Here is a 27,877-nt window from a genome sequence, read left to right as displayed (position 1 = left end):
GTGTGGAATGGACTGCCTGCAGGGATAGTGGAGTCAGAAACTTTAGGAACATTTAAGAAGCTATTGGATAGGCACGTGGAGTACTTTGGGATGATAGGGAGGAAATAGCTTGATCTGGGTTTCAGACAAAGCTCGGCACAACATCGTGGGCCGAAGGGCCTGTTCTGTGCTGTACTGTTCTATGTTCTATTTAGACTATCAATATCAGTCCAAAGATGTGCAGGTTAGGTTGATTGGCCATGATAAATTGCCCTTTAGCGTCAGGGGGACTAGCTAGAGTAAAATACATGGGGTTATGGGGATAGGGTCTGGATTCCCAGGATTGTACCCAGTGCTCCAGGTGTAGAGTACCTATTCTCAGGATTGTACCCAGTGCTCCAGGTATGGGTTACCAGCAGCTTTTCACAAGACTGATCACAAGGTCACGTTCGTGTTCCTTCATGCTGTTATTCAATATCCTTATAATTTCTGTGAGTTATAGAGTCATAGAGGTTTACAGCATGGAAACAGGCCCTTTGGCCCAACTTGTCCATGCCGCCCCTTTTTTAAAAAAACCTGAAGCTAGTTCCAATTGCCTGCATTTGGCCCATATCCCTCTATACCCATCGTACCCATGTAACTGTCTAAATGCTTTTTAAAAGACAAATTTGTACCCGCCTCTACTACTGCCTCTGGCAGCTTGTTCCAGAAACTCACCACCCTCTGTGTAATAAAACTGTCCCTCTGGACACTTTTGTATCTCTCCCCTTAAACCTATGCCCTCTAGTTTTAGACTCCCCTACCTTTGAGAAAAGATATTGACTATCTAGCTGATCTATGCCCCTCATTATTTTATAGATCTCTATAAGATCACCCCTCAGCCTTCTATGCTCCAGAGAAAAACGTCCTAGTCTATCCAGCCTCTCCTTATAACTCAAACCATCACGTCCCGGTAGCATCCTAGTAAATCTTTTCTGCACTCTTTCTAGTTTAATAATATCCTTTCTATAATAGGGTGACCAGAACTGTACACAGTATTCCAAGTGTGGCCTTACCAATGTCTTGTACAACTTCAATAAGACCTCCTAACTCCTGTATTCAATGTTCTGACCAATGAAACCAAGCATGCTGAATGCCTTCTTCACCACTCTGTCCACCTGTGACTCCACTTTCAAGGAGCTATGAACATGTACCCCTAGATCTCTTTGTTCTGTAACTCTCCCCAACGCCCTACCATTAACTGAGTAAGTCCTGCCCTGGTTCAATCTACCAAAATGCATCACCTCGGATTTATCTAAATTAAACTCCATCTGCCATTCGTCAGCCCATTGGCCCAATTGATCAAGATCCCTTGCAATCAGAGATAACTTTCTTCACTGTCCACTATGCCACCAATCTTGGTGTCATCTGCAAATTTACTAACCATGCCTCCTATATTCTCATCCAAATCATTAATATAAATGACAAATAACAGTGGACCCAGCACCAGTTCTCCATCAAAGCCACATACCTCCCTTTTCTCCTTGAGTACAGCGGGCTTATATCAAACAGTAGTTTTATATAAGGCCAATGTTGGGACATGTGATATGCAGCTGGAAATTCACTCCAGTGTTTGTTCAACTATTGCCAGGAGATATTTTACTTAAATTTCAAAATCTCACCTGATTTTTTTCATCCAGATCCACTGCAGTTTCTATTATTTTCTGCAAGACTTCAACGTGCCCATTTTTCGCACTCAAATGCAGGGCTGTGTTCTGCTCCTATGGAATTCACAACTATGTAAGAGTAGCAATCAGGACATTATTTCAACATCGTTTATCAATCAGGTGACCAGAACTGTACACAATATTCCAAATGTGGCCGAATTAAAGTTCTATACAGCTGAAACATGACCAGCCAAGGTACAGATAACGTGGGTGGAGGGAACATTAAACACAGGTTAAAGAGATGTGTATTGTCTCCAGACAGAACAGCTAGTGAGATTCTGCAAGACCAGGGGCAAGCTGTGGGGGTTACTGATAATGTGACATAAATCCAACATCCCGGTTTAGGCCGTCCTCATGTGTGCGGAACTTGGCTATCAGTTTCTGCTCAGCGACTCTGCGCTGTCGTGTGTCGTGAAGGCCGCCTTGGAGAACGCTTACCTGAAGATCCAAGGATGAATGCCCGTGACAGCAGTCATAATCTCACTAGCTGTTCTGTCTGGAGACAATACACATCTCTCTAACCTGTGTTTAATGTTCCCTCCGCCCACATTATCTGTACCTTTTAAGACCTGGCTGGCTGTAGAGATTTGCATTCTAATTAGTATTCTGTAACTTGATTTCTGTGTCTGTGCACTGTTGGAGAACAGATAACCACTCCATCTGACGAAGGAGCAGCACGCTCCAAAAGCTTATGGTATTTGCTACCAAATAAACCTGTTGGACTTTAACCTGGTGTTGTGAGACTTCTTACTGTTCTATAACCAAGCCAGTTCTGTGTCCATCTTACCAGCTCATCACAGATCCCATGTGATTTCACCTCCTGTACTACTGCCATGAGGGACCTTGTCAAAGGCCTTGCTAAAGTCCATGTAGACAACTTCCACTGCCCTGACCTCATCAATCATCTTTGCCACTTCCTCAAAAAACTCAATCAAGTTTGTGGGACATAATCTCCCCTGCACAAAGCCATGCTGCCTAATGTTTATAAATCCATATTTTTCAAAATGTGAGTAAATCCTATCTATCCCGAAGAACCTTCTGCAATAATTTCCCTACCAATGATCTATGGCTCACCGGCTTGTAATTTCCCAGATTATCCCAGTTGCCTTTCTTAAACAAAGGAACAACACTGGCTATTCTCCAGTCCTCTGGGACCTCTCCTGTGTCTAAAGAGGATGCAAAGATTTCATACAAGGCCCCAGCAATTTCCTCTATCACCTCTCTCTGTATTCTGGGATAGATCCCATTAGGTCCTGGGGACTGTCTACCTTAATGTTTATCAAAACACCCAACACCACCTCCTTTTTTATAGCGGCAGGTCCTAGTATATCAAAATTACCCTCTCTAGACGCATCATCCACCATGTCCTTCTCCTTTGTGAATACTGATTTGTTCAGGACCTCATCCAGGAGTTCAGTTACTAGTGGTGTACCGCAAGGATCTGTTTTGGGGCCACTGCTGTTTGTCTTTTTTATTAATGACTTGGATGAGGGCATAGAAGAATGGATTAGTAAATTTGCGGATGACACTAAAGTCGGTGGAGATGTAGACAGTGCAGAGGGAAGTGGCAGGTTACAGAGGGACATAGATAAGCTGCAGAGCTGGGCTGAGAGGTGGCAAATGGAGTTCAATGCGGAAAAGTGTGAGGTGATTCACTTTGGAAGGAGTAACAGGAATACAGAGTACTGGGCTAATGGTAAGATACTTGGTAGTGTGGATGAACAGAGGGATCTGGGTGTCCATGTGCATAGATCCCTGAAAGTTGGCACCCAGGTTGATAGGGTTGTGAAGAAGGCGTACGGTGTGTTAGCTTTTATTGGTAGAGGGATTGAGTTTCGGAGCCAGGAGGTCATGCTGCAACTGTACAAAACTCTGGTGCGGCCGCATTTGGAGCATTGCGTACAGTTCTGGTCGCCGTATTATAGGAAAGATGTGGAAGTGTTGGAAAGGGTGCAGAGGAGATTTACCAGGATGTTGCCTGGTATGGTGGGAAAATCGTATGAGGAAAGGCTGAGGGGCTTGAGGTTGTTTTCGTTAGAGAGAAGGAGGTTAAGAGGTGACTTAATAGAGGCATACAAGATGATCAGAGGATTAGATAGGGTGGATAGTGAGAGCCTTTTTCCTCAGATGGTGATGGCTAGCACGAGGGGACATAGCTTTAAATTGAGGGGTGAGAGATATAGGACAGATGTTAGAAGTAGGTTCTTTACTCAGAGAGTAGTAAGGGCGTGGAATGCCCTGCCTGCAGCAGTAGTGGACTCGTTAACATTAAGAGCATTCAAATGGTTATTGGATAAACATATGGATGATATTGGAATAGTGTAGGTTAGATGGGCTTTAGATTGGTCTCACTGGTCGGCGCAACATCGAGGGCCGAAGGGCCTGTACTGCGCTGTAATGTTCTATGTTCATCCATTTTCTCCGGCTCCATGCATAAATTCCTTCCTTTGTCCTCGAGTGGGCCGACTCTTTCCCTTGCGCCTTATATAAGAAAGCAAGAACTAGGAACAGGAGTAGGCCATCTGGCCTCTGGAGCCTGCTCTGCCATTCAGTAAGATCATGGCTGATCTTTTCATGGACTCAGCTCCATTTACCCGCCCGCTCACCATAACCCTTAATACCTTTACTGTTCAAAAATTTATCTATCTTTGCTATAAAAACATTCAATGAGGTAGCCTCAACTGCTCCACCGGGCAGGGAATTCCACAGATTCACAACCGTTTGGGTGAAGAAATTCCTCCTCAACTCAGTCCTAAATCTGCTTCCCCTTATTTTGAGGCCATGCCCCCTAGTTCTAGTTTCACCCGCCAGTGGAAACAACCTCCTGCTTCTATTTTATCTATTCCCTTCATAATCTTATATGTTTCTATAAGATCTCCCCAAGTGTAGAATGTCTTGGATTTTTACTTAATCCTGTTTTCCAAGGACATTTCATGGCTGCTTTTAGCCCTCCTAACTTCTTGTTTAAATTTTTTCCTGCTTTCTTTACATTCTTCAAGGGATCTGTCTGTCTTCAGTTTCCTAAACCTTACGTTTGCCTCCTTTTTCTTTTTGACTAAGATCACAATTTCATCTTGTCATCCAAGGTTCCCGAACCTTGCCATCTTCATCCTTCATTTTCACAGGAACACGCTGGTCCTGAACTCTAATCAACTAGCCTTTAAAAAATTCCCACATGACAAATGTGGATTTACCCTCAAACAGCTGCCCCCAATCTAAATTCCCCAGTTCCTGCCTATTATTGTTGTAGTTAGCTGTCGCCCCCAATGGACTTCTCTTAGCCTTATCCATAAGTAACTTAAAACTAACGGAATTATGGTCACTGAAACTTCAATCATCTGGTGGACTCATTCCCCAATACCAGGAATAGTATGGCCCCTTGCCTAGTTGGACTATTTACATATTGCTTCAAGAAATTATCCTGGGCGCACCTAACAAATTCCCCCCACCATCCAAGCCCCTGGCAGTAAGCGAGTCCCAGTCAATATAGAGAAAGTTAAAATCACCTACCACAGCAACTCTGTTGTTTTAACATTTTTTCATAATACACCTCTCTGTCCCTCTATCCCCCGCTAGCTGTTGAGAGGCCTCGAGTACAACCTGAGTAAGTGATTGCATCCTTCTTATTCCTGAGCTCGACCTATATGGCCTCGCTGGATGAGTCTTCCAAGGTGCCTTCCCTCAGTACAGCTGTGATATTCTCCACTTGCAGTTTAAAAGTTTTACCAACCAATGAAGTAATATTTCCAATTACAGACCTTCCAAATGTGCAGACCAATGAAATTGAAGCAGAAAAAGCAATGGAACAGTGAAGAATACACACAAAACTAAAACAGCATGAGAAACTGTCAATTTACCAGAGGTATAACAATAACTAACTTAAGATTGTGAAATTGATGCCACAACTACCAACGATCACCGAAACACCACCTCAAATCAGCAGGCTTTTTGAAATTTGTTCATGGGATATGGGCGGCATGGTGGCACTGCTGTCTCACAGCGCCAGGGGCCCGGGTTCGATTCCTGGATTCGGTCACGGTCTGTGTAGAGCTTGCACGTTCTCCCTGTGTCTGCGCTGGTTTCTCCGGGTGCTCCGGTTTCCTTCCACAGATCAAAGATGTGTGGGTTAGGTGGATTAGCACGCTAAGTTGCCCCTTAGTGTCAGGGGGACGAGCTAAGATAAATGCAAGGGGTTATGGAGATAAGGTCTGGGTGGGATTGTGGTCGGGGCAGACTCGATGGGCTGAATGGGATCCTTCTGCTCTGTAGGATTCTATGATTCTATGTGGGCATCACTGGCTAGCCCAGCATTTATCCTCCATCACTAATTGCCCTCAAGAAAATGATGATGAGCTGATTTGAGCTGCCTTCTTGAACCGCTATACTCCATGTGCTATGTGCAAGGGAGTCCTAGGATTTTTACCCAGTGACAGTGATGGGGAATAATACCCATACTAATACAGTGGAGCCCCGTTGTAACGCGATGGTTGGGGTCCATAAAATGTTATCACGAATGTTATTGGGGTCGCGCTAAATCACTAAACCAGAAAGAGCAAAAAAAAGGGTCCAATAATTCATCGCGTCATATCCGATTTCACGCTAAATCGGGGTGCGTTACAACGGGGCTCCACTGTAATTACAAAGAATAGTAGCCATATTAATAACTGCAGCCAGTGAAAGGGTTAAAAGTGACAAACCACAAAAGCCTGCACAAAATTTAACTGCAGAGACATGCACATCGGGATAGTAAGCAGCTAGTTCCAGACATCTGAACTTAAAATATACTATAGTGTGGGATTGTTCATGTCTTAGGTTGGGAGAGGCCATTAAACCAGGCAGTTGGAAAGGGAAAGTTGATTTGTGATCTAACATTCAGACATGGCTGTAGTGCTTAATGATAGTTGGGACAATACCCTACTGATGCAATTAAAAACCTAACCAAATGATATTACAATTAAACTAGCATAAGGTGATTGTAATTGGTTTTAATAGCTGTACTTTAAAAATGATGTATTATTAGTGTCACAAGTAGGCTTACATTAACATTGCAATGAAGTTATGTTGAAAACCCCCTAGTCACTACACTCCGGCACCTGTTCGGATACACTGAGGGAGTATTTAGCACGGCCAATGCACCTAACAAGCACGTCTTTCAGACTGTGGGAGGAAACCAGAGCACCCAGAGGAAACCCATGCAGACACAGGGAGAATGTGTAGACTCCGCACAAACAGTGACCCAAGCCGGGAATTGAACCTGGGTTTCTGGCATTGTGAGGCAGCAGTGCTAGCCACTGTGCCACCATGCTGCCCTTAACGTAACCTTAATCAAAAACCATGAGTGGAACAAAGAACAGTACAGCACAGGAAACAGGCCCTTCGGCCCTCCAAGCCTGTGCCGCTCCTTGGTCCAACTAGACCAATCGTTTGTATCCCTCCATTCCCAGGCTGCTCATGTGACTATCCAGGTAAGTCTTAAACGATGCCAGCGTGTCTGCCTCCACCACCCTACTTGGCAGCGCATTCCAGGCCCCCACCACCCTCTGTGTAAAAAACATCCCTCTAATATCTGAGTTACACTTCGCCCCTCTCACCTTGAGCCCGTGACCCCTCGTGATTGTCACTTCTGATTTGGGAAAAAGCTTCCCACCGTTCACCCTATCTATCTCCTTCATAATCTTGTACACCTCTATTAGATCTCCCCTCATTCTCCATCTTTCCAGGGAGAACAACCCCAGTTTACTCAATCTCTCCTCATAGCTAAGACCCTCCATACCAGGCAACATCCTGGTAAACCTTCTCTGCACTCTCTCTAACGTCTCCACGTCCTTCTGGTAGTGCGGCGACCAGAACTGGACGCAGTACTCCAAATGTGGCCTAACCAGTGTTCTATACAGCTGCATCATCAGACTCCAGCTTTTATACTCTATACCCCGTCCTATAAAGGCAAGCATACCATATGCCTTCTTCACCACCTTCTCCACCTCTGTTGCCACCTTCAAGGATTTGTGGACTTGCACACCTAGGTCCCTCTGTGTTTCTATACTCTTGATGGCTCTGCCATTTATTGTATAACTCCTCCCTACATTATTTCTTCCAAAATGCATCACTTCGCATTTATCTGGATTAAATTCCATCTGCCACCTCTCCGCCCAATAGATAATTCCTATGCCTTGATTGGTGATGTTAGTTACTTGTAATTGAATTTGAAACTATAACTGCTTGTGTATTTCTGAATTCTGTACTTCAACTGGCCTTGATGACCTAAGTCGGAGTCCTATAGCTATAGTCTTAAATAAATCATTTTTGAAGTACTCCGTGACTGACCACTTGAGGGAATGATAGTTTTAACTACAAGAAACACATCCCGTAACAACTTCCAAGTCAGGATAGTGTGGGGCTTGGAGGGGAACTTGCAGATGGTGGTGTTCTCATGTATCGGCTGCCTTTATCCTTCCATATGGTAGAAGTTGCGGGTTTGAGGAGTTGGCGAGTTGCTGCAGTGTAACCTGTAGATGGAACACTCTGCTGAGGTGACTGGAGGGTGGCAAATGTTGTGCCTTTGTTTAAAAAGGGCTGCAGAGAAAAGACTGGGAAGTACAAGCCAGTGAGCCTCACATCTGTAGTTATTAGAAGGTATTTTGAGGGACAGGATCTACGGGCATTTAGAGAGGCAAGAACTTATTAGGGATAATCAGCATGGCTTGTGGAACATGATGTTTCATGTTTCACAAATTTGATTAAGTTTTTTGAAGGGGTAAGCAAGAAGGTAGATGAGGGCAGTGCAGTTGATGTTGTCTACATGGACCTAAGCAAGACTTTTGACAAGGTACCGCATGATAGGTTGTTGCATAAGGTTAATTCTCACGGAATCCAGGGTGAAGTAGTCAAATGGATACAAAATTGGCTTGATGGTCGAAGACAGAAAATGGTTGTAGAGGGTTGTTTTTCAAACCGGAGGCCTGTGACCAGCGGATTGGTGCTGGGTCCACTGTTATTTGTCATTTATATTAATGATTTGGATGAGAATTTAGGAGGCATGGTTAGTAAGTTTGCAGATGACACCAAGATTGGTGGCATAGTGGACAGTGAAGAAGGTTATCTAGGATTGCAACGGGATCTTGATCAATTGGGCCAGTGGGCTAACAAATGGCAGATGGAGTTTAATTTCGATAAATGCGAGGTGATGCATTTTGGTAGACTGAACCAGGGCAGGACTTATTCAGTTAATGGTAGGGCATTGGGGAGAGTTATAGAACAACGAGATCTAGGGGTACATAGAACATAGAACATTACAGCGCAGAACAGGCCCTTCGGCCCACGATGTTGCACCGACCAGTTAAAAAAAAAAACTGTGACCCTCCAACCTAAACCAATTTCTTTTCGTCCATGAACCTATCTACGGATCTCTTAAACGCCCCCAAACTAGGCGCATTTACTACTGATGCTGGCAGGGCATTCCAATCCCTCACCACCCTCTGGGTAAAGAACCTACCCCTGACATCGGTTCTATAACTACCCCCCCTCAATTTAAAGCCATGCCCCCTCGTGCTGGATTTCTCCATCAGAGGAAAAAGGCTATCACTATCCACCCTATCTAAACCTCTAATCATCTTATATGTTTCAATAAGATCCCCTCTTAGCCGCCGCCTTTCCAGCGAAAACAATCCCAAATCCCTCAGCCTCTCCTCATAGGATCTCCCCTCCATACCAGGCAACATCCTGGTAAACCTCCTCTGCACCCTCTCCAAAGCCTCCACATCCTTCCTGTGGACAGAGTGGTGAAGGAGACATTCAGCATGCTTGGTTTCATTGGTCAGAACATTGAATACCGGAGTTGGGACGTCTTGTTGAAGTTGTACAAGACATTGGTAAGACCACACGTGGAATACTGTGTACAGTTCTGGTCACCCTATTATAGAAAGGATATTATTAAACTCGAAAGAGTGCAGGAAAGATTTACTAGGATGCTACCGGGACTTGATGGTTTGAGTCATAAGGAGAGGTTGGATAGACTGGGACTTTTTCTCTGGAGCATAGGAGGCTGAGGGGTGATCTTATAGAGGTCTATAAAATAACGAGGAGCACAGATCAGCTAGATAGACAATATCTTTCCCCAAAGGTAGGGGAGTCTAAAACTAGAAGACATAGGTTTAAGGTGAGAGGGGAGACATACAAAAGGATCCAGAGGGGCAATTTTTTCAGAGGGTGGTGAGTGTCTGGAACAAACTGCAGGAGATAATAGTAGAGGCGGGTACAATTTTGTTTTTTAAAAACGTTTAGGCAGTTACATGAGTAAGATGAGTATAGAGGGATATGGGCCAAACGCAGGCAATTAGAACTCGCTTAGTCGTTAAAAAAAGGAGCGGCATGGACAAGTTGGGTCGAAGGGCCTGTTTCCATGCTGTAAACTGCTATGACTCTATCTACTCTTCCTTCTCCAAAGTGTGAATGTCTTATCAGACTTTTATGCCAAACCTCCTGCTGTTTGAATCCCTGCAGACAGGCTTTTCCCATTTCACCTACAACCTAAGCAAATTCGCAACCAAATTAAAGTCAAGGCTGACATTTTCTGTGACAGTGTGAACTGTCCTTCCTCTCCCTCTAGACAAAGTTGACAGCACCATCCTGTGTGTAAATCTGCTCATGGCTTTGACCCATTCTATCCCCAGAAACATTCAGCTACTGGAATATCCTTCTCAAACCCTGCTGTCTCTCCTCCTCTCTCCCCAACTTGAAGACCCTTCCTAAAACCGATGTCTTTGAACAATGTTTTGGTTACCCTTCCTGATATCTCCGTCCTCCACTCTATTTTTGTGCAATTATGCTGTAAAGTGTATTAGGACATTTTTCCATGCTAAAGATATTCTTGTAATAACGGGGAGTATAAAAACTTTACATTGACTGTGAACTGAGTGAGCTCAACCTTTGTCATTCTGACCTTGTCCTTCGAGCCATGGACACAGCCTGAGCCAATTAAGAATTCCACCACCTCCAGGTTGCCACAACTTGCTGCGAGATGTAACGCTGTTCGTTGCATCTATAAGGAAATAGCTTTCATCATAAAATAGCAGAGACTGAGTGAAATATGCATCACAGGTTAAACAATGAAACAAATATGGATGTTCGCCTGTTGTAGGAGATTACTTATAACAAAAGAATGCTCCCCCATGCTTCAGCTCCCTCCAGACTCGACAATTCTCGTGATCTTCTGACCAGCTCTCCCACCTTCCACCTGTTAGGAGTCAGACCAGAAACGCAAAGGTATATTATGAAGTTAGCCTAGCTCCTCAATTTCTTTTTTAAATTTTGGCATTAGGGTGAGAATTAGGTGTTTCATTTCAGGTATGATTCAATTGACCTACTAGGAAGTTTTCATTAAAACAAACTTTATTCAGGAACAGTTAGAATGTAAAAAGAATTTACACAACTTTTACCAATTAAAATAATTAAACCTGACAAAGTATAATTCTTAACAGCTATCCATCTCTATAGTTCTAATTTAAGCAATATCCCCATAGACATAAATGTTTCTTCAGAACCAATTAGCACCAAAAGCAGATTTGCTCACGTGGATGCTAGTTTTCCATCTTTTTAATCTCTCTGGGCAGATACAGAAAGACACCTGCCTTCTGACTCCCCTAAGCAGTTTCCAGTGAAAGAGCTAACTTTAAACAGCAGAAGAGAGAGACCTATTTTTTGCAGGTCCTAGTTTCCAATCTTTAGAGAGGCACAGAGCTATTTCTGCTCTTCACAGCTTCCAAACAAAAACTGAACTGGGTTTCTCTCTACGAGCTTAACCCTGCCCAGTCACATGACCTTACTTGTCAAGCTTATTAAGCCCCACTCTAAAACACTAAAATAACAACCCTGCAGTCCAGTAGTCCAGTTTAAAACAAACATTGTAGCAATTAAGATCAATTATGCTGCTGCAGTAACAACAGGGACTGCTGCATACAGACAAAACGGCACCGATACTTAGAACTGCCTGCTAAAAATCTGCACAAGATACATGACACAAATCCATTTCTTAAAGGCACAGTATCATTAAACAAGTATTCATCCAAACTTTGCTCCCTGTATCCTAACATCATACCCCCTTGGGCTCACTAAACCACACTGGCGCCTGGTCCTCCAATACATCAATTTTAAAATTCTCATCCATGTGTTCAAATTTCTCCATGATTTCATTCTTCGATATCTCTTTAAACTCCTCCAGCCCCACAACCCTCCTCCAAACCTGGTATCCAAACCAGGTATCTTTTGTTCTTAAAGATGTGGAGATTCAAAGAGCTTTGGGGAAGGAATTTCAGAGCTCAGGGCCTAAACAGCCGAAGTTATGCACAGGAGACCACACATAGTTCTTAATGTTGTGGAGCTGAAGGAGGTTACAGGGATATCAGGAATTCATAGAAGTGTATTAGCAATTGGACTCAGACATTTGAAATTAAAGAAATCATGAATGAGCATTGGAAATTCAGGTGCATGTTTCTTCATTATTCAATGCTGAATTCCAAATATCCTCTAAATCTTCAACTGGAACAGATTACTTACATTGTCAGGTTTGTCCAGCCACACATCTTCTAGGTCCTCCAGAATAAACTCCAGAATCTTTATATGGCCTCTTTGAGCAGCGCAAAGCAGTAAATTTAGGCCATTCTGATACAAGAAAAGAAGGGAATCAAACTAATTAAATGTTACTACTGTAACATAAACCCAAACTAAACTATACTCAGAACATACGCCTTAACAAAATGATATTTATTACACACACTTGGAACCACATAAGGATTATTTTTTGCAAGACACAGTTCAGCCATAAAGAACAAGGGATTAAACCAAATTAGTCAGTTGTAGAATCATGGAATAATAGAATGGTTACAGTACAAAAGGAGGTCATTCGACCTGTTGATTCCATGCCAGTGTTTGCAAGATCAACTCCAACTAGTCCAACCAGCCCACCCTTTCCCAGTAGTCTTGAAAATGATCTCTTCAGATAACTATCCAATTTCCCTTTGAGAGCTCTAATTGAATCTACTGCCTCCACACTGGTGTCCAAGCAGAGGGAAGATGCTGCCAACAGTAATGTACTGTCCATCCAAAGAGAAGCTGACTGGAAAAAACTAATCCTGAGAAAACACAATCCTATGGTGAACATGCTTGTCCTTTCTTTTGAAAAGAAGGAAATCAGGTCATTCTGATACAGGGAGCTTAAATGGACTGACAAGAATAATTTAGAAACTGACCAAGATTTCCTGGAAATAGAATGAATACCATCTGTGACTTTGGGATGATGCAAAAGGTGATGGTGACATTCCCAAAGGAGGCAATAACATGAGAAGCGGGAACTATCACTCTTGCACTTTTATTTACAATTTGTTGCTAGTTATTTTAATAAAAATCAGGCACAGCATTCTAGATTCTAATCATTCATTCTGTCTAAAAATATTTCTTCATGTCTCCTTTGGTTCCTTCACCTTAAATCAGTGCCCTCTGGTTCTCAACTCTTCTGTCAATGACAATACTTTCACCTTATCCACTCTGTCCAAAACCCCTCATAATTTTGAGAAAATCTATCAAATCTCCTCTCAATCTTCTCTTCAAGAGAACAAACTTCTCTAACTATCCATATATTTGAGGTTCTCTATTCTGGGAACCATTCTTGTGAATCTTTCTGTGCTCCTTTCTAATATTTTAAACCCTTTCCGAAGTATGGGGCCCAGAACTGAACACAATACTCCAGCTGAGGCAAAACTCATGTTCTCTAGAAGTTTATCATAACTCCCTTGTTTTGTATTCTCTGCCCCTATTGACAGGTCCAGGATTTTTGTAAAGGCAAAATACTGCAGTTGCTGGAATCTGAATCTGAAACAAAAACAGAAAATGCTGAAAAATCTCAGGAGGTCTGACAGCATTTGTCGAGAGAGAATAGAGCCAAGGTTTCTAGAGTGGATGACCCTTTGTCAAAGCTGAATTTTTAACCATTTCTTCACCGGCCCTGCCACCTTCACTGATTTGCCCACATACACCTAGACATATATTGTATCCTGTTTCTTATGCTGCCTCTCTTCGTTCTATCTACCTAAGTGAATCACTTTAGTTTTCTGTATTAAATTTCATTTGCCCGGTTTCACCAGCCTGTCTTATGTCCTCTTGGAAGTTCATCATCTTCCTCCATGAAGTTCACATTACTTCCATGTTTATTTTCATTTGCAGATTTTTAAATTGTGCGCTGTGCACCCATTGAATCACAGGAAAGAACCATAGATGCAACATAGAACAACAATGCAGAAACAAGCCATTTGGCCCATCAAGTCTGCACCAACTCTCTGAAGGGGAATTTTACCCAAGCCCACTCTCCACCCCATCCTCATAACCCCACACATTTACCATGGCCAATCCACCCAAGCTATACATCCTTGGACCCAAGTTGAGGCTATTAAGAATCTGTAGATTGTGCCATATTTTCAATGCCAAAGATCATGTTTGGGCCATTACTGTGTATATGTGTCGAACCCACCCCCTCCCCCATACACAGGAGTCAGCCTGTACTTTGCACCTCAGAAATGCATACTTTACTCGCCTGATAAGTCAGGCCACGGGATCAAGCAGGCATTACAGGACATGTTGCCGAGAAGATACACGGGAGTTTAAGACATGCCCACACAGAGCATGGTGAAAGACAAATGGAAATGGGTCCTCCGACAAAAGAAATGAAGTTTCAAGCTAGAAGTTATAAAATTTGTTAGCTCATAGAAATCATAGAAACCCTATAGTACAAAAAGAGGCCATTCGGCCCATCGAGTCTGCACCGACCACAATCCCACCCAGGCCCTACCCCCATATCCCTACATATTTTATCCACTAATCCCTCTAACCTACACATCTCAGGACACTAAGGGGGAATTTAGCATGGTCAATCAACCTAACCTGCACATCTTTGGACTGTGGGAGGAAACCGGAGCACCCGGAGGAATCCCACGTAGACACGAGGAGAATGTGCAAACTCCACACAGACAGTGACCCAAGCCGGGAATCGAACCCAGGTCCCTGGAGCTGTGAAGCAGCAGTGCTAACCACTGTGCTACTGTGCCGCCTCATCAAATAACTGCTGCAGTAATCCAATTCAGTGGTGTGAAAAACTGGTGTGAGAATGAAAGAAGGAATCCACTCTGAAAAAGATACGCAAGACCATGAGAACGAAGACCAACCTCAGGCCACCAGAAATGCAACGTGTACATAACTCACTTAAATGGGCCAGATCAAGCCTCAGCCCATCAAGATTCTGCGGAACAAAAACATCCTGTGCTGCATCGGAAAATCAGGATTGTTAAAAGACCTCAAAGTCAAAAATGACCAGTTTCCCAGCGATTTATCATTAGGCAACAACAACACAATAAAACATAAAAACAGAAAATGCCAGATAAACTCAGCAGATCTTAAACATTTGTGGAGTGAAATACAAAGTTAATATTTTGAGTCTGTATGTCTCTTCTTCAGAGCTGAAGAGAGGCAGAAATGTGGATTATAGTTGGAAAGTTGGCAAGAGAAAGTGGAGCAGAATAGAAAGTCAAGAATAGGTCAGAGCTAAGGAGATTGACAAAGATGTAGACACAAGACAAAGGGTGTTCATGGTAGCATTAAGGACTAAAGAAGATGTAGATAGTGACATAAAGGTAAAGAGATAAGAGAGCAAAGGTCAGGGCTCAATGAAAGCAAAATTAAAGGACAAGCAACAGGTGGCGCAGTGGAGGAGGGTGAGCAGTGTTTGCTTTAAGACAGACAAAGAAAACAAAAAACAAAAAAGTGGTCAAATGGTAGGGTTAAGTTCACGGTCTAAAGTTGTTGAATGCAGTGTTGAGCCCAGAAGGTTGTAATGTGCCAAATCAGAAGGTGAGGTGTTGTTCCTTCAGTTTGTGTAGGGCTTCAGTGCAGCATTGCAGCAGGCCAAGGATGGGCATGTGGGCTGTGGACATGTGTGTGTTATGACACATCAGCAACATAGATGGAACACCCATGAATTTAGACATTCCCATGACTCCCTCTTGTCAATCACCCTAATTAAACCGTACTTTGAAACCCCAGAGAAAACCCAAAAATATAACAAAACGGCATTAACTCAGATTAAAACAAACACCCCAATAATTAGGAGTCATTATTCTTCTGCATGCTAAGCATGTGGGCTGCTGGTTGCAGACAATCGTCACCATAACAGAAGTATAAATAGCCCCCTCATAAAAAAATGACACACATACATTTCTTAAATGCACAGTGTCATCATACCTGGACAAGGAGAAATTTCTTCTCTCAAAAGGTATTAAATCAGGGGAATTCTTTACCGCAGGGAGGTGTAGAGGCTGGGTTACTAAGTATGTTCAAGAATGAGATTGACAGATTTTTAACCAGTAAGGTAACCAAAGTTTATGGGGATTTATGGGGTTGAGCTTTATCACATTAGATCAGTCATGATCTCATTGAATGGCAGAGCAGACTCAATTGGCCAAATGGCCTACTTCTGCTCCTATATGTTATGGGCTTAAAAGGAAAATGGCTGTGATGGTTAGAAGTCAATCATCTCAGAGCAGCACATCACTGCAGGAGTTCCTCAGGATAGTGTCCTAGGCCCAATCATCTTCAGCTGCTTCATCGATAACCTTCCTTTTATCATAAGGTCATAAGTGGGGATGTTTGCTGATGATTGCACAATGTTCAGCAAACATTGTTCATGACTCTTCTGATACTGAAGCATGCCCATAAACAGCAAGACCAGGACAATATCCAGACTTGGTAACATTCGTGCCAGACAAATGCCTGACAATGGCCATCTCTAACAAGAGAGAATCCAACCATCATCCTTTGACATTGAATGAAATTAACATCGCTGAATCCCCCACTATCAACATCCTGGGAGTTACCATTGACCAGAAACTGAACTGGACTAGCCATATAAATACTGTGGCTACAAGAGCAGGTCAGGGGCTAGGAATTCTGTGGCGTGTAACTCACCTCCTGACTCCTCAAAGCCTGTCCACCATCCACAAGGAATCTTCTCCAAAATGTTTTTATCACATTTTATTACCCTGCAGTAAAGACTTGTGCTTTGCAGAGCACCTGGATGTAGTGGAATGTGTTTAATGTGTCCAAGAAAGTTTCCTGAATCAATATAAAGAGAGGAGGGTGCAACACTGGACCTTCTCTTAGGAAACGAGGTCGAGCAAGTGACTGAAGTATCAGTCAGGGAACACTTTGTGTTCAGTGACCGTAACACTACTAGTTTTAAAATAGTTAAGGAAAAGGATAGGATGGGTCCACAGGTTAAGGTCCTAAACTGGAGCACGGCCAATTTTGGAGGCATTAGGCAGGATCTAGCAGAGGTTGATTGGGCGAGTCTGTTTGAAGGGAAAGGAACGACTGGCAAATGAGAGGCTTTTAAAAGTCTGATATCAAGAGTCCAGGGGCAGTATGTTCCTGTTAGGGTGAAGGGAAAGGCTGGCGAGTTTAGGAACCCCTGGCTGACAAGGGAGATTGAGGCTCTGGTCAGGAAAAAGGAAGCATACATTGGGATTAGGCAATCGGACCAAGTGAATCCCTTGATGACTATGAAAAGTGTATGAGTACACTTAAGAGGGAAATCAGGAGGACAAAAAGAGGGTATGAGATGGATCTAGTAGGTAAGGTCAAAAAATAATTCCAAGAGGTCCTATAACTATATTAAGAGTAAAAGGGTGGCTGGGGAGAGAATAGGTCTCCTTAAAGATCAGCATGGCCGTCTGTGTGTGGAGCCACAGGAGATGAGTGAGATTTTTAATGAATATTTCTCCTCAGTGTTTACTGAGAAGAAAATATAAAGGAAACAAGTAGCGATGTCTTGGGCCACATGCATATTACTAGGGAGGAGTTATGTGCAGCCTTAAAGTGTATTAAGGTGGATAAATTCTCTGGACCTGATCAAGTGCATCCTCGGGGCAGCACGGTAGCACAGTGGTTAGCACCGCTGCCTCACAGCGCCAGGGACCCGGGATCAATTCCCGGCTTGGGTCACTGTCTGTGTGGAGTTTGCACATTCTCCCTGTGTCTGCGTGGGTTTCCTCCGGGTGCTCTGGTTTCCTCCCACAGTCCAAAGATGTGCAGGTTAGGGTGATTGGCCAAGCTAAATTGACCATAGTGTCAGGTGGTTAGTAGGGTAAATAAGTAGGGTTTTTCGGGATTGTGGTCGGGCAGACTCAATGGGCCGAATGGCCTCCTTCTGCACTGTAGGGATTCTATGAAGACATGGTTAGCAAGTTTGCGGATTATACTAAATTAGGAGGTATCATTAATAGCGAAGAACGTTATCAAAAATTACAGGGAGATCTTGATCAGTTAGGGAAGTGGGCTGAGAATTGGCAAATGGTTTCAATACAAATAAGTGTGATGTGTTGCATTTTGGAAAGTCAAACCAGAGTAGGACTTATACAGTGAGTGTTGAGGAACAGAGGGATCTAAGAGTACAAGTACATAGTTGGTTGAAAGCGGCGTCACAGGTAGACAGGGTGAAGAAGCCGTTTAGCACACTGGCCTTCATCAGTCAGGAGACTGAGTGTAGGAGTTGGGACATGATGTTACAGTTGTATAAATCGTTGGTGACACCTCAGTTGGAGTATTGTGCACAGTTTTGGTCATCATGTTATAGGAAAGACATTGATAAACTGGAAAGAGTGCGAAGAAGATTTACGAGGATGTTGCCAGGACTACTGGGCCTGAGTTATAAGGAGCGGTTGGCCAGGCTAGGACTTTATTCCTTGGAATATAGGAAAATGAGAGGTGACCTTATTGAGGTGCATAAAATCATGTGGGTATAGATAGTCTTTTTCCCAGGGAAGGGGAATTGAAAACTAGAGGGCGTAGGTTTAAGGTGAGAGGGGGAAGATTTGAAAGGGACCTGAGGGGCAACTTCTTCATGCAAAGGGTGGTGCATATATGGAATGAGCTGCCAGGGAAAGTGGTTGAGGCAGATACAATAGCAACATTTAAAAGGCATTTGCCAAGTACATGGATGAGTAAGGATTAGAGGGATATGGGGTCAACGCAGGCAATTGCGACTTGCTGGGGGGACACTATGGTTGGCATGGACCAGTCGGGCCTGTTTCCATGCTGTATTGCTCTATGACTCTATGTCTCTACATAGTCCATATTCCTCTATTCCCTGCTTATTTATGTAACTGTCAAGATGCCTCTTAAACGTTGCTATTGTATCTGCTTCTACCACCTCCTCTGGCAGCGCATTCCAGGCACTTACCACCCTCTGTACAAAAACTTGATTCTCATCTCCTTTAAACTTCCCCCCTTTTACCTTAAACCTATGTCCCCTAGTCATTGACATTTCTACCCTGGGAAAAAGACTCCGACTATCCATTCTATCCATGCCTCCAAACTTCTATCAGGTTGTCCCGCAGCCTCCAACGTTCAAGTGAAAACAAACAGTATTTGTTCAATCTCTCCTCATAGCTGATACCCTCCATACCAGGCAACATCCTGGTAAACCTTTTCTGTACCCTCTCCAAAGCCTCCACATCCTTCTGGTAGTGTGACGACCAGAACTGTACACAATATTCCAAATGCGGCTGAACTAAAGTTCTATACAGCTGCAAAATGACTTGCCAATTTGTATACTCTATGTCCTGACTGATGAAGGCAAGCATGCTATATGCCTTCTTGACCACCTTTTCTACTTGTGTTGCCACTTTCAGGGAACCGTGGGCCTGTATGCAGATACAGGAAGAACTTTTTTTGTGCAGAGGATAGTGGATGTCTAGAATTTGCTGCCCGAGTTCATGGTGGAGGCAGAGACCCTAAACTCTTTTTAAAAAGTACCTGGATCTGCACTTTAAATGCTATAAACTACAGGGTATGGGCCGGGTGCAGGAAGATTGGGTTAAAAAAGGGAGCTGGCTATCCTTGGGCTGGCATGAACAAGTTGGGCCAAATGGCCTTCTTATGTGCTGTAATTTTTCTGTGGTAACTGTACTGTGCACTGGTGAAACCACACCTCAATTACTATGTGTAGATTTGGGCACCTTACTTAAAGAGGGATAGACTTGCATTGGAAGCAGTTCAGTGGAAGTTCACTAGGCTGATTCCTGCGATGAGGCATTTGTCTTATGAGGGAAGGCTCGGTAGGTACATATTCACTGGAGTTTACAAGAACAAGAGGTGATCATAATGAATCAAGTAAGATTCTAAGGGAGCTTGACAGAATAGATGTTGAGACGATCTATCACCTTATGGGGGAATCTAGAACTAAGGGACACAATTTCAAAATTTAAGACAGAGATGAAGAGGAATTTCTTCTCCCAGAAGGTCGTTTGCATTTCTGTTCCCCAGTGACCAGTGGATGTTGGGTCATTGAAAATATTCAGGGCTGAGTTAGGCAGATTTTTGATTGACCCAAAGGAGTTAAGGGTTTTGGGAGGCAGGCAAGAAAGTTGATTTAAGGCCATTGTCAGATAAACAATGATTTTCTGAATGGCTAAACAGTCTCAAGGGGGCTAAATGGTCCACTCATGCTCCTCTTTCTTATGTTCTGCCACAATTCCACTTTTCTTTCCTATCTCTTCTGGACACCTCATATCCAGAAATATCTAATACCCAGTCCAACCTTTTTGGAGTCCATTGTTGCCATCATATCATATTTCCAAGTAACCTCCTGCACCTGTAACTCACCAACCTATCGGGATGTCTCTGGTCGAGTCCCAGAAATCCTGAAGGGGGAGGGAGAGGAGCCGAAGGTCGTGATGCATATAGGTACTGCTGACATAGGTAGGAAGAGGGAAGGGGTCATGAAAAGAGAATATAGGGAGTTAGGTAGACAGCTGAGAAAGAGGAATGCAAAGGTAGTAATCTCGGGATTGCTGCCTGTGCCGCGGGAGAGTGAGAACAGGAATCGGTGGAGAATGAATGCGTGGCTGAGGGACTGGAGCAAGGGACAAGGATTTGGGTACTTGGATCATTGGGACCTCTTTAGGGGCAGGTGTGACCTGTTTAAAAAAGACGGGTGGCACTTGAATCCCAGGGGGACCAATATCCTGGCGGGAAGGTTGGCTAAGGCTACTGGAGAGACTTTAAACTAGAAAGGTTGGGGGGAGGGAATCGAAATGAGGGGACTGAGAGCGAGGAGGTTAGCTCGCAAATAGATAAGGAATGTAAACAGGGTAAGAGGGAGGTTAGACGAGTGATGGAGAAGGGAAGTGCTCAGGCTGAAGGTCTGAGATGTGTCTATTTTAATGCCAGGAGTGTAGTGAAAAAAGTGGATGAGCTTAGAGCGTGGATTGCTGCTTCGAATTGTGATGTGGTGGCCATTACGGAGACTTGGATGTCTCAGGGACAGGACTGGGTGCTTCAGGTGCCGGGTTTTAGATGTTTCAGGAAGGACAGGGAGGGAGGCAAGAGAGGGGGGGGAGTGGCACTGTTGATCAGGGATAGTGTCACGGCTGTAGAGAAGGTGGACGCCATGGAGGGATTGACTACGGAGTCTCTGTGGGTGGAGGTTAGGAACAGGAAGGGGTCGGTAACGTTGCTGGGTGTTTTCTATAGGCCGCCCAATAGTAACAGAGATGTTGAAGATGAGATGGGGAAACAGATCCTGGAGAGATGTAGGAATAACAGAGTTGTCGTGATGGGAGATTTTAATTTCCCAAACATAGATTGGAATATCCCTAGGGCTAGGGGTTTGGATGGAGAGGAGTTTGTTAGGTGTGTCCAGGAGAGTTTCCTGACACAGTATGTGGATAAGCCTACTAGAGGAGAGGCTGTACTTGATCTGGTGCTGGCTAATGAACCTGGACAGGTGGAGGATCTCTCGGTGGGTGAGCATCTTGGGGATAGCGATCATAATTCTATCTCCTTCACGATAGCATTGGAAAGAGATAGGATCAGGCAGGCTAGGAAAGTGTTTCTCTGGGGTAAAGGGAAATACAGTGTCATCAGGGAGGAAATTAGACGGGTAAATTGGAAGGAGGCATTCTTGGGGAAAAGTACCGAAGGAAAGTGGAGGATTTTCAAGGAATGTTTGTCTGGAGCTCTGCATGACAACGTTCCGATGAGACAGGGGGGTGTTGGTAGGGTACGGGAACCGTGGTGCACAAAGGTTGTGATGAACCTGGTGAATAAGAAAAGAGAGGCGTACAGAAGGTTCAGAGAGCTAGGAGGTGTTAAGGATTTAGAGGAGTATACGGGATGTAGGAAGGAGCTTAAGAAGGAAATTGGGAGAGCGAGAAGGGGTCATGAGAAGGCCTTGGCAGGTAAGATTAAGGAGAATCCCAAGGCTTTCTACAAATATGTCAAGAGTAAAAGGATGAGATGTGAAGGCATAGGACCCTTAAAAGGTGAAGGGGGAAAAGTTTGTGCGGAACCGTTAGAAATGGCGGAGCTGCTTAATGAATACTTTACCTCGGTATTCACGGTGGAAAGGGATCTGGGTGGTTGTACTGCTGGTTTGCGGTGGACAGAAAGGATCGAGCATGTGGACATAAAGAAAGAGGATGTGTTGGAACTATTGAATGGCATCAAGGTTGGTAAGTCGCCGGGACCGGATGGGATGTACCCCAGGTTACTGTGGGAGGCGAGGGAGGAGATTGCGGAGCCTTTGGCGATGATCTTTGCATCGTCGATGGAGACGGGAGAGGTTCCGGAGGATTGGAGGATTGCAGATGTGGTTCCTATATTCAAGAAAGGGAACAGGGACAGCCCGGGAAATTACCGACCGGTGAGTCTAACCTCAGTGGTTGGTAAGTTGATGGAGAGGATCCTGAGAGACAGGATTTATGATCATCTAGAGAAGTTTAGTATGATCAAAAGTAGTCAGCACGGCTTTGTCAAGGGCAGGTCGTGCCTTACGAGCCTGGTTGAGTTCTTTGAAAATGTGACCAAACACATTGACGAAGGAAGAGCGGTGGATGTGGTCTATATGGACTTCAGCAAGGCGTTCGATAAGGTCCCCCATGCAAGACTTCTTGAGAAAATGAGAGGGCATGGGATCCAAGGGGCTGTTGCCTTGTGGATCCAGAACTGGCTTGCCTGCAGAAGGCAGAGAGTGGCTGTGGAGGGGTCTTTCTCTGCATGGAGGTCAGTGACCAGTGGAGTGCCCCAGGGATCTGTTCTGGGACCCTTGCTGTTTGTCATTTTCATAAATGACCTGGATGAGGAAGTGGAGGGATGGGTTGGTAAGTTTGCTGACGACACCAAGGTAGGTGGTGTTGTGGATAGTTTGGAGGGATGTCAGAAGTTGCAGCGAGACATAGATAGAATGCAAGACTGGGCGGAGAAGTGGCAGATGGACTTCAACCCGGATAAGTGTGTGGTGATCCATTTTGGCAGATCCAATGGGATGAAGCAGCAGTATAATATGAAGGGTACCATTCTTAGCAGTGTAGAGGATCAGAAGGACCTTGGGGTCCGGGTCCATAGGACTCTGAAATCGGCCTCGCAGGTGGAGGATGCGGTCAAGAAGGCGTACGGCGTACTGGCCTTCATTAATCGAGGGATTGAGTTTAGGAGTCGGGAGATAATGCTGCAGCTTTATAGGACCCTGGTTAGACCCCACTTGGAGTACTGCGCGCAGTTCTGGTCACCTCATTACAGGAAAGATGTTGAAGCCATTGAAAGGGTGCAGAGGAGATTTACAAGGATGTTGCCTGGATTGGGGGGCATGCCTTATGAGGATAGGTTGAGGGAGCTTGGTCTCTTCTCCCTGGAGAGACGGAGGATGAGAGGTGACCTGATAGAGGTTTACAAGATGTTGAGAGGTCTGGATAGGGTAGACTCTCAGAGGCTATTTCCAAGGGCTGAAATGGTTGCTACGAGAGGACACAGGTTTAAGGTGCTGGGGGGTAGGTACAGAGGAGATGTCAGGGGTAAGTTTTTCACTCAGAGGGTGGTGGGTGAGTGGAATCGGCTGACGTCGGTGGTGGTGGAGGCAAACTCGTTGGAGTCTTTTAAGAGACTTCTGGATGAGTACATGGGATTTAATGGGATTGAGGGCTATAGATAGGCCTAGAGGTGGGGATGTGATCGGCGCAACTTGTGGGCCGAAGGGCCTGTTTGTGCTGTGGCTTTCTATGTTCTATGTTCTATTTACCATGGCTCATGAGTTCTTATATAAATCTAATTTAGATCTTACTGCATTTCCTCTCACCCAACTCCACTAAATAGCTTACTATTTTATACTCCAGTGCCATCTGTCTCTCCCAATCCTTTGTGTATCTTGCTTTTTCTTTTTATGTTACATCCTAATTCTCATTACAAATGGGGAAAGGTATGTACAAGCACACTACAAAGCAGTACACAAAGAGGCAATTAGAAACAGCGACACCAAACCAAAGTCACACCATCCCGATGCTCTGGGAGATATTTACACCTCACACGCTCCTCCCCACTTCACCCTAAGACAAAATGACCACCAGCAGATGGTCGTACCCATCCCAGACACAGTGACCTACAGCCCAGAGATTCACTTACTTTGTTTTCACATGACAACTTGGCTCCAACGTTGACCAGTATTCGAAGAATGCGGAGATGACCAAACCAGGCCGTTAGAAGCAGAGCATTCATCCCAAACTGTAGGAGTAAACGTACAGAACTCAACCAAATGGGATCATCAACAAACTAACCCAGTTACACTGGGCTCCACATACATTCCCTGGAATACAGAATATCAAAGATTCACACACACCAGAATGAAGAAATTTTTCATCTCAATCCTAAATGATGGACCCTTTACCCATGTTCAAGCTTCCCCAGCCAGGGGAAACTACCTCTCAGTGTCCGCTTTGACAATCCCCTTCAGAATCTTGTATGTTTCAATACGATCACTTTCATTCTTCTATATTCCAGATGTATAGGCCCAATATATTCAACCTCCCATCATCGATCAACCCTCTAATACTGGAACAAATCTGGTGAACATTCACTGCACTGTGTGCATTTCAGGAATCTCCCTCCTTTGAAATGCTGACCAAAACCTTACACAATATTCCCTGCATTGGATTGTGTGGGGGGGGGGGGGGGGGGGGGGGGGGGGCTACCCCAAAAATGTGCTGGGGAATCCCTCTTGGAACTTCACAGATAAAGGTTCGCATGACACAAGTGCAAACTTTCTATGGACAATTGCCCTGTGCTGGGAGCTCCCGAAAATGGCAATAGTACAGAAGACTTGTGCTCCATAACTTGCCGCTCCCCTAGCCAAGCTCTTCCAGTACAGTAACAACACTGGCACCTACCTGACAATATGGAAAACTGCCCAGGTATGACCTGTACAAAAAGCATGACAAATCTAACCCAGCCAATTACCACCCAGTCTACTCTTGATCATCAGTAAAGTGATGGAAGGGATGATCAACAGTGCTATCAAGCAGCACCTGCTCAGCAATAACCCGCTCAGTGACGCCCAATTTGGGTTTTGCCAGGGTCACTTAGCTCCTGACCTCATTACAGCCTTGATTCAAACATGGACCAAAGAGCTGAATTCCAGAAGGTGAGGCTGACAGTCCTTGACATCAAAGCAGCATGCAACCAAGTGTGGCATCAAGGAGCCCTAGCAAAACTGGAATCAATGGGTATCACAGGGCAAACTCTCCACTGGTTGGAGTCATACCTGGCACATAGGAAGATGGTTATGGTTGTGGCGGGTCAGTTATTTCAGCTCCAGGACATTTCTGCAGGAGTGCCTCTGGTTAGTGTCCTAGGCCCAACCATCCTCAGCTGTTTCATCAATGACCTTCCCTCTGTCATAAGGTCAGAAGTGGGGATGTTCGCCGATGATTGCACAATGTTCAGCACCATTCGTGACTCCTTAGATACTGAAGCAGTCCATGTTCAAATGCAACAAGATCTGGACAATATCCAGGCTTGGGCTGACAAATGGCAGGCAACATTCATGTCACACAAATGCCAGGCAATGACCATCACCAATAAGAGACACTCTAACCCTTGCTCCTTGACATTCAATGGTGTTACCATCACTGAATCACCCGCTGTCAAAATCCTTGAGGTTACCATCGACCAGAAACTCAACTAGACTCAACTAGCAGAAGTATCTGAATCATCGATAGTCACAGGTGAGATGCCTGAAGATTGGAGAGTGGCAAATGTTGTGCCTTTGTTTAAAAAGGGCTGCAGAGAAAAGCCTGGGAACAACAGGCCAGTGAGCCTCATATCTGTGGTGGGTAAATTGTTGGAAGGTATTTTGAGAGACGGATCTACAGGCATTTAGAGATGCAAGGACTGATTAGGGACAGTCAGCATGGCTTTGTGAGTGGAAAATCATGTCTCACAAATTTGATTGAGTTTTTTGAAGGGGTAACCAAGAAGATAGATGAGGGCAGTACAGTTGATGTTGTCTACATGGACTTTAGCATGGCCTTTGACAAGGTACCGCATGGTAGGTTGTTGCATAAGGTTAAATCTCATGGGATCCAGGGTGAGGTAGCTAAATGGATACAAAATTGGCCTGATAACAGGATATGGTGATGCCAGCGTTGGACTGGGATAAGCACAGTAAGATGTCTCACAACACTAGGTTAAAGTCCAACAGGTTTATTTGGCAGCACTAGCTTTCGGAGTCTCAGGCTCCTTCATCAGGTGAGTGAAGAGTTGTGTTCACAAACAGGGCATATACAGACACAAACTCAATTTACAAGATAACGGTTGGAATGCAAGTCTTAAAGGTACAGATAATGTGAGTAGAGAGAGGGCCAATCACAGGTTAAAGAGGTGTGTATTGTCTCCAGCCAGAACAGTGACCATGACACCACACAACCCTGCCACAGCAATCTCTGCAAGATGTGCCGGATCATCGACACGGATGCCATCATCTCACATGAGAACACCATCCACCAGGTACATGGTACATACTCTTGCGACTCGGCCAACGTTGTTTACCTGATACGCTGCAGGAAAGGATGTCCCGAAGCATGGTACACTGGGGAGACCATGCAGACGCTACGACAAGAATGAATGAACTCCACTCGACAATCACCAGGCAGGAGTGTTCCCATCCAGTCGGGGAACACTTCAGCAGTCACGGGCATTCAGACTCTGATCTTCAGGTAAGCGTTCTCCAAGGCGGCCTTCCAACACACGACAACACAGAATCGCTGAACAGAAACTGATAGCCAAGTTCCACACACATGAGGACGGCCTCAACCGGGATCTTGGGTTCATGTCACACTATTTGTAACCCCGACAAGTTGCCTGGGCTTGAAAAATCTCACGAACTGTCCTGGCTGGAGACAATACACATCTCTTTAACCTGTGCTTAACCTTCTCTCCACTCACATTATTTGTACCTTTCAGACTTGATTACCTGTAAAGATTCGCATTCCAACCATTATCTTGTAAATTGAGTTTGTGTCTGTATATGCCACCAATCTTGGTGTCATCTGCAAACTTACTAACCATGCCTCCTAAATTCTCATCCAAATCATTAATATAAATAACAAATAACAGTGGACCCAGCACCGATCCCTGAGGCACACAGTTTGTGAACACAGCTCTTCACTCACCTAATGAAGAAGCCTGAGACTTCGAAAGCTAATGCTGCCAAATAAACCTGTTGGACCTGGTGTTGATGACAGAAGCCAGAGGGTGGTTGTAGAAGGTTGTTTTTCAAACTGGAGGTCTGTGACCAGCGGTGTGCCTCAGGGATCGGTCCTGGGTCCACTGTTATTTGTCATTTATATTAATGATTTGGATGAGAATATAGAGGGTATGGTTAGTAGTTGGCAGATGACACCAAGATTGGTGGCATTGTTGTCAGTGAAGAAGGTTATCTCAGATTGCAACGGGCCAGTGGGCTGACAAGTGACAGATGGAGTTTAATTTAGATAAATGTGAGGTGATACATTGGTAGACTGAACCAGGGCAGGACTTACTCAGTTAATTGTAGGGCGTTGGGGAGAGTTACAGAACAACGTGATCTCGGGGTACATGTTCATAGCTCCTTGAAAGCGGAGTCACAGGTGGACAGAGTGATGAAGAGGGCATTCGGCATGCTTGGTTTCATTGGTCAGAACATTGAATACAGGAGTTGGGACATCTTGTTGAAGTTGTACAAGACATTGGTAAGGCCACACTTGGAATGCTGCGTACAGTTCTGGTCACCCTATTATAGAAAGGATATTATTAAACTGGAAACAGTGCAGAAAAGATTTACTAGGATG

At 44.4% G+C, this 27,877-nt stretch overlaps 1 protein-coding gene across 1 annotated transcript in view; it reads right to left on the bottom strand.

The window, feature by feature from the left end:
• ankdd1a (ankyrin repeat and death domain containing 1A) overlaps window positions 1-27,877 on the bottom strand; it is a 250,896-nt gene that overhangs the window by 191,834 nt on the left and 31,185 nt on the right. The window contains exons 4-7 of the mRNA XM_078241600.1: window positions 24,177-24,275; window positions 12,237-12,341; window positions 10,624-10,722; window positions 1,641-1,739 (exon numbers count right to left, since the gene is read on the bottom strand). Of these exons, the coding sequence (XP_078097726.1) occupies window positions 1,641-1,739; window positions 10,624-10,722; window positions 12,237-12,341; window positions 24,177-24,275 (402 nt within the window). The remainder of the gene's footprint in view (window positions 1-1,640; window positions 1,740-10,623; window positions 10,723-12,236; window positions 12,342-24,176; window positions 24,276-27,877) is intronic.

The sequence above is a fragment of the Mustelus asterias genome, chromosome 24, assembly GCF_964213995.1.
Source record: "Mustelus asterias chromosome 24, sMusAst1.hap1.1, whole genome shotgun sequence".
NCBI lineage: Eukaryota > Metazoa > Chordata > Chondrichthyes > Carcharhiniformes > Triakidae > Mustelus > Mustelus asterias.
The sequence above is the reverse complement of the archived record's forward strand: the minus strand, read 5'-3'. Positions and strand labels throughout refer to the sequence as shown.